Genomic DNA, 13,359 nt, shown 5'->3' on the forward strand with positions numbered 1-13,359 from the left:
AGACCATAACTCACTGTAGGGTATATTGTTGTTGTTGTTGTTGTTGTTGTTGTTGTTGTTGTTGTTGTTATTATTATTATTAACATTTCTATACCGCACTTTGTCCAAAGGTCACAGGGAGGTTCACAATATAAGCAAACAAAATGAGAACACAAAATACAGAATAAAACAAAAGCAAAAGCAAACCAATAGACCCCCTTATTGTGTCCTTAGGCCTCTGAGCCCAAGACAAACCTGTGCTATGGCATCAGAGCTGAAGGAGACAAAAGAGCAAGCTCACCTCCTTGGCCTCCAGCTTTTACCACAAAAGTGCCAGAGTAAAGAGCAGATCAGAGACTAATGCTTCGGAAGAAATCCCAGTTGTGCTACCAGAAGAAATACAATTTTGTAAATACTTCAGAGACTATACCTAAAAAGATTTTTTTTTTTTTACAGTGTTGCTCCACTCAAGAATACTCTTAGTCTTTGCTTCCTCTGGAAGCAAGTAAATTAGCCCACAGGGATTTGAATGGAAACCCTGCAGGCTGCGGCATGTATTTATCTATCACTCTCTACAGGCCTTTCCTTCCCTCTGGGTTCCTTGCAGTCAGGGGCTGCCAAGTGCAATAGCTTGGCCTAGCCGTTCTGAATGTACTCTTCAGTAGGGCTGCTTTCATCCAGTGCCAAGGCAAATTCTCACAACACTCAGAGCAATCAAAGAAACAGAAAAGGAAGAAACGTCTTTTAGCAATACTACCCGTTCGAGGATAACATTTTGGGCTACATGAATCCCAGCCAAGTAACAAACAAATACATAACACATGTATACATTCTCCTTTTAGAAGTTTAGCAACCCGAAAAGTAAGGCATCTTTGTGCCACCAATATAATTGGGCGTCATAGCTTTGGAAGGGAGAGCAGAAAAAGTGTAGTATTTATTAAATACAGCAATAATAGCTATATTGCTTGTCTCAGGGAAGCCCATCTGACACTAAATAGTATAGCTCAGACTTAGATATCTAAATGGAAGCATTTGATTTAAATAAATTCCTGTGTCTTGATATTAAAAATCTGCCAAAATATTGTGGGATAAACACTGAATTGACAAAGTGACAGAACTGCTGGCATCATGCCCTGGCTTGTGGGTTTCGTGGAAGTGAATGTCTGATCTAATGCAGGACTATAAGACGGATTCGTGGTCTGATCCAGTATGTTTCAAGATCATTTCCCCCTTTGAATATCCAACCTGATGAAAAGATTTTAAAATAATAATAGTTGGTTGAAATAAAAAGATGGGGTCTCACTCAACTCTGTTTCTCATTTTGTGGGACCTAAATGCTTAAAAGCACGCAGTGTGGGCTGTACTTGATATCTAGAGCCAGGATAGGATTCATTGGTTATGCATGCTGACAGACCAGAAAAAGCAAACTCCAAATCTAAAACGAAGAGCATATTTATCTTCCCACATAAACCAAACAAGACACCCCTTCAGTTGTGAACTGCACTGAAGATTACAAAAGGTATTCTACCTGCATTCAATGGGTAAACATCAATTTGATGAATATAAATACGCCAGCAGATTATCCAATATTTGTCTATCATTACCCATTTTTTATCATTAAAAGCCAGCAATATTTAACACTGCATTTCAAATGAAAGCTCTAAAGTATTAACAACAAATAGCCGGGCACATCTTAGCCCCATCTGATACGATTCAGGAAGGCATTGTGATAGCATATTGCTGCTGCCTATAGACCAAAATAGGTAATACAGGTGTTTTAGACTGGATATTCCATTCATTTGTTCTACAGGTGGCAGTAGCACATTGTAGCAGTGACTTGAATGTTTCCCTATTAATTTAGATTTCTCAAACACTGTGCCCACTTCTCACTCATAAACTTACCTTATTTCCTACTCCTTCGCCTCCTGTACTGTTCATCTCTTATACAATCTCTACTTCTCACTCCTGGTTCCTCTTCATAGGCTAACTCCAGCCCTAAGTACCGTATTTTTCGCCCTATAGGATGCACTTTTTCCCCTCCAAAAATGAAGGGGAAATGTGGGTGCGTCCTATGGGGCGAATACAGGCTTTCGCGCAGAGCTGCCTGCCCTCCCGGGGTCCGCGCAGCTCTGCGTGACCCTCCGGAGCCCGGCACCAAGCCGCGCCGGCTTCCGGAGGGTCGCAGAGAGCTGCCTGCACTCCCGGGCTCTGCGCAGCTCTGCGCGACCCTCCAGAGCCCAGCGCCAAGCCGTGCCGGGCTCCGGAGGGTTGCGCAGAGCTGCCTGCCTTGCGAAGTCTCAGGCACGCTGAAAAGCGCGTGCGGGCTTTGCACAGCTGTCCGCAAGCCTGGGGAGACCGGCGCGGCTCCCTAGGCTTGCGGATAGCAGGCTATTCTGGGGGCCGGGGTCAGGGGAAGCTCAGGCTTCCCCCACGCCAACCCCGTGCCTGGGGGGGGGATAATTTTTTTTCTTTATTCCCCCCCCCCAAAAAAACCCCTAGGTGCGTCCTATAGGGTGGTGCGTCCTATTGGGCGAAAAATACAGTAACTTAGAAATATTGGGCTGGTGCTCTTTGCAGGATTACAACATAAACAAAAGGTAAAGAACAACTAGGGCTGGGTTCATACAGGTAAACAATTAATTTTAAATCTATTAAACCTGGCCAAAACTAGAATTAGGCAGAAAGCAGCATGTTTGAGGGTGAGGAGGCATCTATGCATCCATCTGTGTGCAGTATATAACAAACTCACAAATTTAAACTGGGTCAGCTATTGCACACAAAAGAAAACACTTCTTTAAAATGACACCAGAGTTCTATCATATGAGGTCATAATTCAATTCAATAAATAACACATGCCGATCTATGTAAATGAGATTTATTCATTATCTACATTAATAAAAACTTTCTTCAGTATCAGCAAGTAGTGCATTGCTACATTTTTTTGCGAACTTCAACTATTTCATTCCATTATACCTCTGTCACTGAACACTTAATTGCTCAGGTTCAATGTTAAGGTATCTGCAAGCCCATTTTGATCCAATGAGGATTTTACTAATGAGACTTTCTAACACATCAGGAATAATGCATAAACACAATGCTCCAATAGCAGGTTTACAACAATCAGTAATCACAATCTTTAGCAGAAACGTGCTCCTGAAAATTGACTCTGCAATGTAATCATTTTAAAGAGCCCAAATGAATCGTGACACACAAAGGCATCTCTTTAAAAAATGGACAACAACTGGAAACTGCTTATACTGCCAAAGTCCAGTATTCTGATAAAGTTTCTGTTAGTCCACATTGTCATTAAAAAACAAGATAAACCTTGAAGCAGTGGCGTGTGAAAACCAAACTTACATATAATCAGACACTATAACCTTGTAAAATGCTGTCCAGGTGAAAAACAAAAAACTCTCACCCTGAGGAATACCAAAGAATTTGCTATGTATGCACCACGTTCTTGAAAAGATTTAGGATATCTTGTAGAGTTATATAAAACAACGAAAGGAAGGACTGTAGACAGGACACTGCTGGCAAGACCAATGAAACTGCCAAGGAACTACAATATGCTTCATCAAATACTGAGCAAGACCAACTGTCAGTGTCAAGGTCTCAAGAGAGAAGAAATCCCATTTGGTATGCCAGAAGCTAGCCAGGTAACAAAGAACTGCACGCAAATGAATGAATATGCCTTTTCCCTTGTAAACTCACATTCCTACAGATACCTAAATTCAGATGAGTCTCAGATCTTAAATAAGTAATTTCACTTACATGGTGAACATAAATTGCTTGTTAAATTCTGCTGTATCTCCAAAAAGTCAGAGACTGTTTTGCAAAGCAAAATACAGAGAAAGCTCCCCCAGTTTCTCATATTAATTTTGAACACAGCTGAATTTTGGAAAGCATACCTCCAAAGCCCCGTAAAAACAATGCTACAAATTCAACACACCTTCACTCTGAAACAAGTAATGTAGAAAAATAATGTGGAAATTCTTTTTCCGATGACAAGGCCACGCACAAGTAACATCCAGGCGACATTACTATAATGCACTGTACAGGAATTGCCAAAACACAATCATTATATGCTCAATTGGTGGAAAAAGGAAAGTTGGACGTTGCCAGTATGTGGATAGTTGTAACTCAAATAATGTACAAGCATAGCAAGAGCGAAATATATCATATGTATATTAAATTTCTACCCCCGTTTTCTTCTGGAAATTCAAAATAAGTAGCAGCACAAAGGTACAAATAATCTAGACAATATCAAACAGCATGATAAAGTATCATAATAATGGAATCAGCAAACACAACAGATGATCAGTTCAGTTTCTCCCAAATACTTCTTTAAAGAGCCAAGTTTTCATCAGCTGCTGACATTACGCAGGCCTCTCTAGGGAAGAACATTCTACTACAGCATCAGCAGAACCAAAAGGGCCCAGTTCATGAAGAAGATAAGGTGGCAGTCCTTTAGATGCACTAGATTAGGAGTGATGGAATAGAGGTGGCAAAGAAACACATCCAAAATACTTCCTTTGTTTTTAACACAGTAAAGGAGCTGGGGGGAGAAACAGCAACAATAACTGAAGACACAAAGCTAATTAACGGATGTGTTGCATCCAGAGAAGCCTGGCTGCAAAGTGGGCTGGGGGGGGGGTGTTGCTTTGCAATTGGGTGGGAGAAAATAACGTTCCTTCAGCTCATGTATCTTCTTCACCCCTGGTCCAGAATTAATTTGTTCATACAAAGATGCCCAGATAGTGTTATTAAACCGATAGCCAATAGAAAAGAAATTTCTCTTTTTAGGGGAGTAACGGAAACTTATTTTTAAATAAGTTGTTTCCATGAGATAAAAGCCAGTGCTTTCCATTTTCTAGCCCACAGGCTCCATGGTGGAGATCACTCCTGTGAGGTAGGAGGAAAGGACTGCAGTAGAAGTGTTTTAAATGCAGCCTACAGCAAAGAACTTTGAATTCTGAAACGCTGCAGGTGAGAGCTATATATTCTCCTTCCGGCAATCAGACTTATAATAGATGCACAACAGGGGGAAAGTCAACAATATAGAAGTAGTAATTTGCACTTCAGTCTCCTAACACACTCACAACTTTCCCTCCTACACTAATAGGTGTATACAGTACTCTTATGATCCCAGAACAGTTAAATGTATGTGGTTAGGTAATCCAAGGAGCACCAGATATTTTAAGGCATTTTTTTAAAAAGGAAAAAATAAGCATTTGTTAATTCTGGGGTGACTTGAATTTGCTATTGCTTGGAAGTGCTATATATTTTTGGATGGTCCAAAAATCCAATTCTATTTTTTTAAAAAGTTACATTAAAAAACATTTTAATGTAAAACATAAAACCTGACACTCATTTTGACCTGATGCTGATTCTGAGATCCCAATCAGCTGGCAACTGGTTCTATAAAAAGTTAAAATGACCCATACCTGCTTCTGGAGCATCGCCACCTGCCAGAGTTCCATTTTCTTGCTGAGCTATCAGGTTTTTCAATATAACTTGTGTGGCCCCCAGTCTTGGCAGTGTAACGTGTGTAAGAAATGGCAAATTGTTTTTCTTGGCAAATGCCTGACTGGTCTCTCTTCTTTTTCTAAGAAAACCACCTTCTGGAAACAATACAATCCACTTCCGATCGCGGCTCCTATAATGTTTTTCTAGATGTTCTTGGAGAAGCAAAAGCTGCTGGTCACGATAAGCTTTCCCCTAAAATGCAAATGATAAATAGGGACACTTAAGTACAACTTTCTAATAAGGTTTATTTTCATAATGCTATTGTTTACTTAAAAGAAATAATAATCCCAAAACAAATTATCTCACTTGGCTGAATTTAGAGTTGGGAGAGAATTCCTATCCACCCCTATTTCCATGTAAATACTCATGTCACATACTATCAGAAAGATAATGTGATCCCTTCCACATAGTCTGTGACAGCCTTCCCCATTGAGATACCTTCCATATATTTTGGACATCCAGAAGACACCAGGTTGGAGAAGCCTGGTCTAGAGCCCTCAGGCTGCCCAACTCACAACTGCAGGGTTATTTCTTCATTGAAATCCGAACATATAGAGAAACGTGATATAGTGTTGATGAAGTTTTTTTAAAAAAATATATTTATAGTTTTCATTTATATACATTTCAATAGTTTAACATTAGTTATAACATTTCAAATCTCGACTTCCTTCCTCCTCTTCCTTAAATTTATTTTATCATTTCCTGCATATTTTAAATTAACTTATTCTTTTATTCATCTATTTTAAAAGAATATATAAATTGCAGGTTATTACAATAATCCCGCCAATGTCTTTTATCTGTTTATAATTTGTTAGTTAGATGTTCAATAAACCATTTCCATTCTTTTATTTTTAAAAAATGTCATCTTGATTTCTTATTCTTCTGATAAGTTTCACAATTTCTGCGTAATCCCTAAGTTTTTGCATCCATTCATCTCTCATCAGGACTTCATTGATGGAAGTTTGTTTATTCATATCACATCTCAGAGGATGATGATGGGGTCAATGCTGTACCTGAGGAGGAAACGCTAGGCTTATGCCTGCTCACACCATGCCTAAATAGCCCCAGAGACTCTATAGCATAGATAGGAAACCTGTGACCCTCTACATGTCATTGGACCCCAACCCACATTATCCCTGATCACTAGTCATGCTGACTGGGGCGGGTGGGAATTGAGTCTACTATGTGGAGGGTCACAGGTTTCCCACATCTGCTCTACAGAAAGTATTGAATAGTTTCCAGGAATGAAGAGGCAGGCTCAATTGCCCTGAAGACATTTCTTTACATTCCATTTCAACTACTATATATTTAGGTATTGCCATATGTTTCCTGCATTCTCTCTTCTTTCCTCCCCAGTTCTCTTTTAGTTACCTGAAGAATTTTGGGGAACAAGTAGGATAAAAGTACTCCTAAATAATATATTATCTTTGAAACATTAATTTGTGGATAAACAGTTGGTTTCGTGCCAAGGTACACTGTGGAAATGTTTTTATACACTATGACTACCTAGCATAGTCGATGAAATGGGTGACCACTTTGAAAGCAGATGATGCTACTGATACAGTTTATAAAAACAAAACAAACAAACAAACAAACAAACATCCATTACCTGTCTTATAAAGAAGTCTCCATGAATTAGAGATACAATTCCAAAGTTTGTATATTTAAAAATATAATCCATCAGCCACATCATCTTACGAACAACCTGGGGAAGTTCAGACAAGAACATGTCAGTGAACTCCAAAGTAACACAACAAATAAACAAGCCAATGTACAAAGTAAAACATGGTAACCCTTCAGAACACATTAGCTAGCAGAAAACCATTTTCCTTACTAAGAAGTATGAATATAAATGCCATCGGGAATATCTTTGTGCAGATGTAACCACTCAAAGAGTATTACCTTTCAACAAAGTCCTATTTGCAAAAACATAATCTCCCAGAATTCTACTCCCACTCAATCCAGCATCTTCACAGTTTTCATTTTACAGAGGGGAAAAATACAGATTTGCTATCTATTTGTTAAACATCTTGGGTAAATCATTTGATTCTTGAAAAAAAAATCAGTCACTTCCAATTAATCTGTATTAACAAGTTTTTACAATGACTTTCATATGCACTTTTAAAAAATTAGTTTGAATAGTCCTTACTTTCAACTGAATACATTCCTCAAATTGGTTTGATTGAACAGATGGGCTTGCTTCCTTGCAAGGGAGAGCAAGAGAATATAAAGGAAAAATCTAAGATGGGCTTCTCATGATAAGCTATACAAGAACAGCACCTATTCAATGAATTATCTATTGTCATCTTTATATTGTTCTGTTTCAGAAGGAGAATATCTACACTATTTGATTTTAAAAGACCTGTGCAGGTGTACAATGTGGTAAGGGAGTTTTGAAATATGAAGACACTGGCAGAAAATAATATAATTTTTCCTACCATTATATTTCCTTAAACAGTGTTATGTATACATTCCATCCACCATACTTTGAACATTACAAATTTCCTACACAGAAAGCACGGTCAAGAGAAGAAAAGCCATGAAGACCATGTAAGCTGCATGTGTTAATCACATTCACCTATTTGTCTGCACATGTTAAGTGTGGGGAAGTGTAGGGAACACCAGCTTCTCAACATAAAAATATGCAATGAAAACAGATGGATTCAAGGAACTTTTCACACTTCTTCCTATATGAAGATACTTTTTATGTAGGCAGTTTCTATCTAGGAAATTTGTAGTGTTTACATAGTTCTTAGACTGTAAACCTTCTGGATAGAAAATTCAGGTTCCCCCTTAATCCAGTTACCCAACAAACATCCAACCATTCAGTCTCAAATTAATCTGGAATGCTGGCAATCAGAGAAAACAATATTGGGCAAGATCTATATTCTGGAACCTTTTAATACTAAGGACACATCTTTCATTCAAATATACACTTAATGGGACACTATATATATCTGTAAGGTGTTAGTGTTGCTGCTGTGAACCACTTTATGTCAAATTGCAAAGCACAAGGGGGCCCCAAACTAACAGCCAAAGACCAGTGGGCCAGAGAAACAAAAGGTACTAACCCTATATGCTTTATTGGCATTGAGCGAATGGCTAGTATTTAATCAAGGAATAGGTTGTTTAAACTTTGGCATACCAGTATATTATATTAGTTATATTAATAACTACAGATGGGCGAATTGACCCATTATAATTCAGAATCAGGCAGCCAGGTTGCCAGTCCAGGGTTATAAACTCAGGCAAACTCTTTCCTGTGTTATAATCTTCTGAAGCATCTCTGAATTTTTGCGTGTGCACGTCACCAAAGCAGATCTTGGAGACAAAAGTGTGAATTTGGCATTCTTTTTCCAAACCCACGAATCACAAGGTATCCTTCTCATGTGGGCTTCGTTTACAATAATGAGTAGATCAACATGGAACCACAGGCAGAGACAGCAGCTATGGAACAAGCCAAACAAGCAGAAGCAGTGACAATGCCCATTCCTATTTGTTGCAAGACTCAGTATGCTGCTGTCGTCAATGTGGAGACTGCTTCTGCCAGTTGTTGTTCCCAATTCCAGAAGGTAAGTGTATTTATTTCTTGGGGGGGGGGCAGTTAACTGCAGAGGTGCTAGACTCCTTCACTTATTTTTATTATTTAAAATAGTAACAATGACAAAGTTTGTATTCTCATCCAATGTATTATTTATTTTAAAAAACTCTAAAAGTGCCTAATTAAGCAACTTTAAAACAGAAATAACCAATTTTTGCTTCATTATTAGAAGTTTGTTTGGTTTTTGTTATACTTCCTTTCCTGCCTTTTTGTACTTAAAATAATTTAAAGTCAGGAAATATAAACATATCATGTTTCAGCAATTATCAAAAATAATAAACACTGTTTCTGTAGATAACCAGCTTTACTTTATTGTGCATTAAACTAACATGATGGTTAACTGTGGGTTTTCATGCTTGTTTTGAAAAATAGTTCATTATTGACTTCAATGAGGACTTCTTCAAAAATGGCTCTTTGATAAAGGTTTGGCCCTTTCTTCTTCTCATCTTCCTGCTCCACGTCTGCTGCTTCTGCTGTTGCTGTATGATATATGTGCTGGGAAGCCCCAACTGAGTTTTTAAGGGTCCACTGGCTGCATCTGTGGTATCTGTGACTGGTTCAAATATGAACATTCTCTGCTGGCAGATTATTTATGCTGCCTGTTACAATCCTTCCAGCTGTGCAGAACAGACTCTCAGAGTGGATACTGGTGGGAGGGCTAGCAAGGGAGCCCAAAGAAACAGTGTGTGCTGAGCGCTGCAAATGCCACTTGTGTTCCCGATAAAGCATATAGGTCCTTAGGGCTTTGTTAAATTCTGGCACACCCTCCCCCTCGCAAGTTCCTGCCTTGTCGCTGCTGCAGCTCCATGTCTGGTATAAGGTGAAGAATCATTTTCATTTACGAGTCCCAGACAATCCACCTGGGACTTCTGGAAGACGAACGAGGGATCAGTCTCAGTGTCTCTGGATGTTGCTGAGATTTGTTCCATAACCTTTGAAAAATTGCTACTCAGTGCATCAGATACCATATGCTGTACCTTACAAACACCTAGTGCGTTTCAAGACAAGCCATCACAGTTTCTCCCACCAGATACTCATTCATCCTACCTAACTTATTTTAAACAGGACCTTCCTCCCTAAATAGTTAACAAATCTTGGGGTAAGGTAACCAGCAGTCCACCAGATAATCTCCCCCTGAACTGCCTTGATATGCCTATTGGTCAAAAGGCTGCTTGTGAGAAAGATCCTTTATTATTCCTATTGCCTTGGAATGAAGTGAAAGTTGTAAAAAACAACAACCCACCATTGATTTGGGTTGTTTGCAGAGGTACAATACTACTGTAGCTTGCTGTTCCAACCTGCAAGGACATCCTACACTAGGCAGCACAGTGCTAAGTTGTTGTGGTGGTCTCAATCTTTGTTTGTGAAGATACAGTTTGCTTGAATTAATCACTAATACTCCTTGGAGTTTTATGTGTGATTTGCCCTTCAAAACCATGTTTTAAAAATGAGATATGTTGGATCCTACCATCATACTGTGTCTTCATAATGTTTGTTGCACTGTCTGCTTTGAAATCCAGGCTGGGGAATCAGGACTCAACTGAAAGACTGCTGTCAGTTTGCATGCAACACTGACTGCAGCATGTACACAGCCAAATCCAGGTATGTTTGGAACCACCTGTTCTCTCACCAGACTGCCCATATCTGCAACTGTGAACCAATGAGTAGTAACAAGACATGTAGTCTTGTACTCATTAGCTATTGCAAATATCTATGGTGAGATGTACGGTCCCACCAATGCCATCTTCAAAGTTTGTACTGGGAGCATCTTGTAACAGCAGCTGAAAGTGCAAAAACTGCTGTTTGAAAAGTAGTTCCTTCTAGACGACTTCTCTTGAAGGACACAGTGATGGATAAATGCTCCAAAATACAGCTTATCAAGAAGGGATAATGGTTCCCTCCCATGGTGATTAACTCTACAAGCCACATAGACCATAGAACTGTAGGGTTGGAAGGGACCACGAGGTTCATCTCATCTAACGAGGTTCATCTCATCCGTGAAATTATTGAGTTCCACTGTCCTGGGGTCATTAGGCTACCAGGTTTGCTTCCTAGCTAGCATTTGATGCAGACTGAACTGAATTCCACATGCTACAATTTTGTGTGGAGATGGTGTTGGGGAGGACAACAGGCAGGAATTTATGCACGTACTGCAAAAGGCTGAACACACAGAGAATGCATTGCCTTTCTCATCTCCTTTCACAGTGCCACCCAGAACCTGAGTCAAGTCGTACTTTACTTACAAAAAAGAAAAAAGAAACTTTATATTTGATACTGGGTGGGGGTGGGGATCAGTAGTAACTAGCTGGAGGACAAAAGAATGCCCAACCACGAGCAAGAAAGAAATGCTGCAAATCAACATGTCTGATTCTCCAAAGTGATTGATGGTTGTATAGTTTCTGATCCAAACTTTTAAACTGCTTTGCTACACTTTGTCAAAAGAACCAAAGTGGTAAAAGGAAAATTTCTCTGAACATGTACAACACGAGATATTTTCATCTCCTTTGGTAACTAAAGGGTTACAATAGGCAACCTCTGAGCTTGCTAAAAGATGGAGTTCCACGCAGATGACAGAGGCACAGAAAAGAGAGTTTAGCTTGTAATAAATTTCACTGGCTCCAAGTCAGGGTTCATTATGCAAACAGGAATTATAAACCTGCTAAGTTTACCATTTGAACGGACTAATTAAGAATTCTGGTTTTCTCACAATTACATGCACGCACACAAACTACTGGAAGCAATTTCATTTTTGGACTGATGTTCAGAACAATTTATTTCAACCCACATTCATTTGATTGAAAAAACAAACAAACAGATGGATGGATGGCATGTATTCACTTTTATTGCCTTGCACTAACTAGAAATAAAACACTAAATCAAATGCTTCCCATTTCAACCATCTTGGAGTAAAGACCATAAATATTTCTAAACAAATATTGTCTGCAGGCCACATCCCATTTTCAGAACTGATGATAATGGGAAATGCAGAATTCCCATTTTATCACCTGAACATAGCAGTCAAGGTTTATGAGTATTTTATCATGAAAGACTAATGCAGTGCAGTGCATTTTTATTCAGCAAGCATTGTCTACAGTACATGAAGGAAAAATTAAAAGGATGTTTGCTATCCTTGAATGCCCCCTGCTTTGCTTTCCATTCCTGGGTAACATTCATTGTGCAATTTCAGCTCCTTTCCTCTCCAGAAGCGGACACAGAGAAGCATCTCTTACTTTGTGCCTTTCCTCAGTCACTTAGTTTGATCTGCTTTCCTGGGCCACTTGGATTGCTGAATGATTCCTGCCCTGCAAACAACTCTGGTGTCTGTATGCCCTGCTTCTATAGCACAGCCATCTGGAGGATCTGGGCCACTCTGCAGGGGAAGGAGGGCAGCTAGATCCATTAAATGGATGTGAATTTGAGTCTCAGGGCTAGGTACCAGACTTGGCAGTGGCCCCCAGTGCTATGATTCAGAGCATATTCTCAATATGGCCTACCCAGTATGAAACAGCGGTGAATACAAAAATAGCATACCGTGCCTTTGTCCTGAAGGCACATCATTAGGGTGCAAATGTCTCCTGTTGCTTGATGGTTCACCAACATCACAGCTTCATCTTCTGAGATGGTTTTAATATCATCTCCCCATTCTATGACTATTTTGAAAAAAAAGGGAAAGGAAAAACTTATTTAAAACCACATATTTTTAAAAGTTAAAAATTCTTTTAAAATGTCATTACAAGCAAAGTTAAACTGGTGTGTGTGTGTGTGTGTGTGTGTGTGTGAGAGAGAGAGAGAGAGAGAGAGAGAGAGAGAGAGAGTTAAGCAAAATTATTTTCTTCAGCATAATAGAAAGTCAATTTCATTCAAAAGGCATTCTAGCAGACCACATTAATCTATAAACTTAGAAGAACAAACATAAAGAACCCAAAAATCTGCAGCAGTAAGATAAAACTGAATTGCAGTTCCCGAATTAAACATCAGAAAGAACACATTCACTAATCAATACATTGGTAATTAAGTAAGGATGACAATATTGGTTACAGAGCATACTATCTTTAAGGGGGGGGGGAATCGTCATGAAATTGACACAGGCACTTTAAACGTGTCAGTTCAAAAACAGGAATCTGTATTCTGACACCTGAAGATTTTAAATGCACTAGATAGCAGAAAGGATATCAGACATTGCCTGGTGTTGCACGAGGAGAACAAATCAGTGACCCTAGGCCTTGTAGGCGCTCCTCTTTTCCTCTAAAGTG

General features: G+C 39.2%; 1 protein-coding gene across 3 annotated transcripts in view; it reads right to left on the reverse strand.

Annotated features, from left to right (window-relative positions):
* Nucleotides 1–13,359, reverse strand: part of LPGAT1 (lysophosphatidylglycerol acyltransferase 1) — a 56,607-nt gene that overhangs the window by 15,959 nt on the left and 27,289 nt on the right. For all 3 annotated transcript variants that reach the window (XM_079968945.1, XM_079968943.1, XM_079968944.1), the window contains 3 exons: nucleotides 12,638–12,756; nucleotides 7,115–7,210; nucleotides 5,424–5,697 (listed from right to left, as the gene is read on the reverse strand). In XM_079968945.1, the coding sequence (XP_079825071.1) occupies nucleotides 5,424–5,697; nucleotides 7,115–7,210; nucleotides 12,638–12,756 (489 nt within the window). The remainder of the gene's footprint in view (nucleotides 1–5,423; nucleotides 5,698–7,114; nucleotides 7,211–12,637; nucleotides 12,757–13,359) is intronic.

The sequence above is a fragment of the Podarcis cretensis genome (genome assembly GCF_951804945.1).
Source record: "Podarcis cretensis genome assembly, chromosome: 3".
Classification (NCBI taxonomy): Eukaryota; Metazoa; Chordata; class Lepidosauria; order Squamata; family Lacertidae; genus Podarcis; species Podarcis cretensis.